Here is a 2,480-nt window from a genome sequence, read left to right on the forward strand (position 1 = left end):
ACAACTCACATTTGCTGTGAGCACCCATACCCCAAATCACAAGCAAATCAGCAATTTGAGCACATGTATGAAAGTATTACTGACCAGTAAACTTTATTGAGTCTCCAAGATTAGACAGGTTTAGATTCTGGTCAAAATTCTAACAGAATTAAAGTTTATGATTCAGGTCAGTAGGTTAAAAGAAATGGGACAAAGATTATCACGGAAAACAGAGCACAATAAAGGCAGTCTTGCATTTAAACAGAGAGAGCATAATGCTGAGGCAAGGTCAGAAAAAATATTTGATGACAACATTCATTTGCGTGTTAATCGGATGCTGTTTTTCTTGCATGCTGTTTGACTCTAACATCTGAGTAGATGATATTGTCTTCACTATGATCTGAAAAATTTAAAAAACGAAAAAAGATGGTGAAATAAGGTAAATATTCCCACCGCACATATTTATGATTTGCAAAAGTATTTTTATGATTATCAAGTAAACTGATTTTTTTTCTTTTTTTGTAAACTGAATGAAAAAAAATTAAGTGAAAATTAAGTGCGGTGTTTCTTTTACCTTTATTGACAGTCATGGGGTCAGTTTTCTTATTGAAATGCTTTACACCAAGAAAAACAGCCAAAACAAGAAGTAGAGTGCCAATGCTTCCTACCACAGCCACAGTCACAACAGTACCTAGAAAATATATAAATATATAAATATATTGTATATATTTAAAAGTTTTGTATATATTGTATGTTATTTAAGGGTTACATGACCTGAAGTCATAGTCTTTAGATATGTATTTAATATTGATACATCAGACTGCATATTTCCAGAACATTTTTTTCAGTAAAGGGAATGAAAACACACTCATACACAAGATAGCTATGACATAATTACAATAATCAAATTAATAGATTTTTTTTAAAATTGTGATATAAAATAGAATTAAATAATTTAATGTAATTAATTACCCGTGCAGCTTGTAATGAGGATGATCTTTTGGCGTCTGCTGACATTGTTTTGAACAATACATGCCAGTTTTCCCATCAGTTGAGCATGTAAGGTGACGGTAACCTTTGAAATGCTGTGTTTTTCTGTACTCTTAGTTGTGGTCTGTAACAATAGGTTATCGTCCAAAAACAACATAAACTCTACTTCATCTCCCTCAGAAGAGCAGCTGATTATCTTCTCTTCTGGTGACAAACACAACTGAGATGTAGCTGGCTCTAACACAGGAGCTGAAAGACATAGATATATTTGCAAATATAGTCATGCATGTAGATGCAGTGCTGTTTGAAATTCAAAAGATCCAGTGCCAGTCCTGCAAACTATCATCATTATGCTTGTGTAAGTTTTTTTTTTTCAGTTTGAAAGTGAAAATGGGAGTATGCAACTAAAAACACAACATTTTTATAAATAATTCAATTTAAGTTATTTATTTTTAAAGCAAACTTTATAATACAACCTGCGACTAAGGCATAACTACCCTGTGATTACTTGTAATTTCAGGTAACAAGTCAGGTAAAAATTAAAAGACTTTGATCATTTCTATTTATCTTTACACCACATTTCTAAAGTGTACATTGCTGTTAAATGTTATTTGAAAAAAAAATAATTATTCAATCCTACCTTGTATATCCAGGTAGATGTTTTTGGTGTGCAATAATGAACCATTAGTAGAGCTGTGTATTTCCACCATATACTCTCCAGAGTCATTTTTTGTTGACTTGTTGATCTTAAATGTCCCATTTTTGAAGACTGTAATATGATTCTTGTATTTTTTATTTATTACATTTAATGAATAACTTGACAATGTTAAAATGTTACATGCATTCTTTTTCAAACTTATCTTTGTGTGTGTATTAGTAGGTAGGTAAAACATGAGCGGTTCGTCAAGTACTCCAAAACACTTTTGTGGTCCAGGTTGAGTTAAATTGCATTCCAAAGCTCCTAAAAGGGAAAAAAGAAGTGGGTTTTTTTGTTTTGTTTTTTTTAAAGTAAAAATCTTACATGTGATGTACCCTTATGAATACAGTAACTAATTAAGAATTCTAGAAAATAGTTGCTTCAAAACCCTGCCTCTCTGTGTCTAAGACAATTTACATCATATTATATAATGCAACACTGTAATAAAGTTAATAAATATTATTGTAAAATACTTGCTGTGAATCTTAATATCAAAATTATAAACATAGCAATTTTGTTCAACTCTATACAGCAATTGCTAAAATGTACCTTGCGCCAGAGCAGTCCACGCCAGAGCTGTGATGATCATGTATACCAAAATCATTTTCTGTGGTAATAGAATTAAAGTATTACCAACTGTTAACAGTGGACATAAATGGCCTCTTTTATTCCTCTTTTAAACCAAATATCTTCTCAGTCAAAATCTGAACACTGGCATCTTCAAAAGAGGGAACTTTATCCTTTAGGTGCAGATGTACAGCTCTGTATTGACCTTGCGAAGTAAACAACAAAATTCAGTTTTATTTTAAAATGA

The 2,480-nt window shown here is 31.5% G+C and overlaps 1 protein-coding gene across 1 annotated transcript; it reads right to left on the minus strand.

Moving 5' to 3' along the window:
* Nucleotides 1-305: 305 nt before the first annotated feature.
* Nucleotides 306-2,270, minus strand: LOC146624521 (uncharacterized). The gene is made up of 5 exons (XM_085363456.1): nt 2,216-2,270; nt 1,812-1,930; nt 1,610-1,751; nt 952-1,218; nt 306-379 (listed from the first exon to the last, which is right to left on the minus strand). Exons 1-5 carry the CDS (start codon nt 2,268-2,270, stop codon nt 306-308), a joined length of 657 nt encoding a protein of 218 aa, XP_085219582.1.
* Between the last annotated feature and the right edge of the window lie 210 nt (nt 2,271-2,480).

Source organism: Diplotaxodon limnothrissa, linkage group LG10 (assembly GCF_057381915.1).
Source record: "Diplotaxodon limnothrissa isolate DT_005_m linkage group LG10, D_limnothrissa_male_GT1.1, whole genome shotgun sequence".
Lineage (NCBI taxonomy): Eukaryota > Metazoa > Chordata > Actinopteri > Cichliformes > Cichlidae > Diplotaxodon > Diplotaxodon limnothrissa.